General features: G+C 40.2%; 1 protein-coding gene across 1 annotated transcript in view; it reads right to left on the bottom strand.

Moving 5' to 3' along the window:
- The window catches only part of hpn (hepsin), a 10,662-nt gene extending 9,353 nt beyond the window's left edge, over positions 1 to 1,309 (bottom strand). Inside the window, exons 1-2 of the mRNA XM_005743276.1 lie at positions 1,279 to 1,309; positions 233 to 340 (exon numbers count right to left, since the gene is read on the bottom strand). Of these exons, the coding sequence (XP_005743333.1) occupies positions 233 to 340; positions 1,279 to 1,309 (139 nt within the window). The remainder of the gene's footprint in view (positions 1 to 232; positions 341 to 1,278) is intronic.
- Positions 1,310 to 2,407: the final 1,098 nt, after the last annotated feature.

Raw genomic sequence — 2,407 nt, 5'->3', positions numbered from 1 at the left:
GTAGACTCACCATCATACTGTTCTATGTCTTCCTCCATTGTGCAATATGTAACTACAAAGTTTAATAAAAACAGCACATCAGTCTGTTACAGCAAACAATGAAAGCATTTGCATCATCAGACAGAGCACAGAGCACAGAATATCAACTGCTTGAAATATCAACAATAACAGATTATGTTCGTCAACACTTTTGAACCAAATGTGTGTAGGTGTGCAAGAACTGCAGTCTGACCTACGGCCCAAACGGCTGCTCCAATGGCTCCCAAGGTCATCAGTGTTACACACACTCCAATTACCCGACAGGGGGTCAGTACACAGGTCAGAGAGATGCCCCTGCTCCCTGCACACACACATTTGAGGACACACAAACAAGCATACATAAAATAGCAGAGGATAATATAAAAGCATCTTTGCACAGCAACACACTGACAAGCACAAAAGCTCGCATGCCAACATGCTTGTGCAGCACTCCAGCTTTTAACGTTACATAACACACCAACAAATACACTTTGCTGAAAAGGTGATGAAATCTAAAAGAGTAAATAGTGAGCTATACTAGCTGCGTAGCTGCTGTGTAGTTCATGTTTTTACTTTCCAGCTGCCCTTCAAACCCTCACAGAGATGGCTCAAGCCCCAGTGAGAGCAGACATACAGCACATTCCCTGGCACAAACTGAAAAGTACAAGTGACACTTACTGATCAATAGTCTAAAGTCTAGCATTTCTCCACCAAGCAAGAACAAACTCTTCAACTATGATATAGTGCCAAAGCTGTCCTGAGTGCACGTACTGTCTGTTTGTGTTGCACCTGCACTGGGGTGTCGCTCTCAGTGTTTCCCCTCCTGTCTGCTTTTCTCTGCTGTGAGAACAGCTTGTCAACTTGACCTTGAGTAATTACTCATTTTTCATTGCACACATGTGATGGACTGAAAACCTAACAGTATTACAGCATTTTAGTATGCCAGTCTCAAGTTCCTGGTATTGTGTTGGGTTGCTCACTGTCATGATCTACAACCATTTGGTCTACAGTTTGTTGTAACAGTTTCATAAGTCCTGTTCTTGCTTTGACAAGTTTGTTAAACTTCACTCAAATAATAATTAAGAAACTCGTTACGATAACTGTCAGTCTGCCATGCAATCCCTTATAGTGAATTATATGTCTCCCCGTGTCTCCTCCCACTACCAACCATTTACACAAACCCACTGTCGTTACAATCTTCATCAAGGTTATAACTACAGCACATCTAAAATCAGATGACTTGCAGCTTCAAATCTTTACTACTGTACTTCCACTTCTCCTCCTCCTTCATGTCCTTGGCATCCACAGTGATACAAGTATAAATAAAATACCCAACCACACTGACTATATCAACTTATATTTCACTTATGATATACTTAAGCACACCAGCATTAGTATAGTTATTAACTGGCCATGATGAAACTTATGGAAATACTAAACTGTAATATGTCAAGTGGCTACTTGAGTACACAAGTGCTTCACAATTTGACAAGTCATTTACTGTACTGTAGCATCTTTACCTTATAGTGTAAAGAACCTTAAAATGTACTCTTGAATTTAATAATAAGAACACCGCATTCTAGCCTCAGCTATGTGAACAAGTGTTTAAAAGTATTGCTGGTCATTTCATGTTCAAGTCGTTTTAATAAAGACAGGAATACAGAGATCTAAGCTCGTTTTAGATCATGGAGACAGATGCAAAGATACCTACATCTTGTGGTCAGAAGTTTACAAACACTCATCATGGGCATTGTGATTTGAGCCTTTCCATTAATTTCCTTGACCATTGCATGTATGCTGTACAGTCAGTGGAATGATTGTACAGCATACATCTTTAAAGCAGCGGTCCCCAACCCCCGGGCCTCGGACTGGTACCGGTCCGTGAGTCGTTTGGTACCGGGCCGCGAGAGTTGAGGCTCGGGTGTGAAATGTATGGTTTTCAGGGTTTTTATCAGTTTTCAGTGTTATTTTGTTATTGTTTTTATCGTTAACTCTGTTTTCCTGGGTCTTTTCACGTGTGTTATGAATAAATCTTCTTTTTTTCGGTACCGGTACTAGTTTTATTTTGTTGTATTTATCCGCGAGACCTTAAAGGCCGGTCCGTGAAAATATTGTCGGGCATAAACCGGTCCGTGGCGCAAAAAAGGTTGGTGACCGCTGCTTTAAAGTATTTAAAAAACAAGAATTTGAACAATTTATTTTGGATTTTTTCAAATCCACACAGCATCAGGAGCTGAATATGTACACTAATATTAGTTGAGTTTGAGGTCAGGGCTTTGAAAAAGCCATTTCAGAAGCTTAACATTACTATACTTTGTACATTCCTAAAACTTTTGATGTGTGCCTGGATCCTTGTGCTGTTGGACTATTCAGCTGTGTCATAGGTTCA

The sequence above is a fragment of the Pundamilia nyererei genome, unplaced genomic scaffold, assembly GCF_000239375.1.
Source record: "Pundamilia nyererei isolate P.nyererei 1_Seehausen unplaced genomic scaffold, PunNye1.0 scaffold00129, whole genome shotgun sequence".
Taxonomy (NCBI): Eukaryota; Metazoa; Chordata; class Actinopteri; order Cichliformes; family Cichlidae; genus Pundamilia; species Pundamilia nyererei.
Note: the sequence above shows the minus strand (reverse complement) of the source record. Positions and strands in the feature narration are given on the sequence as shown.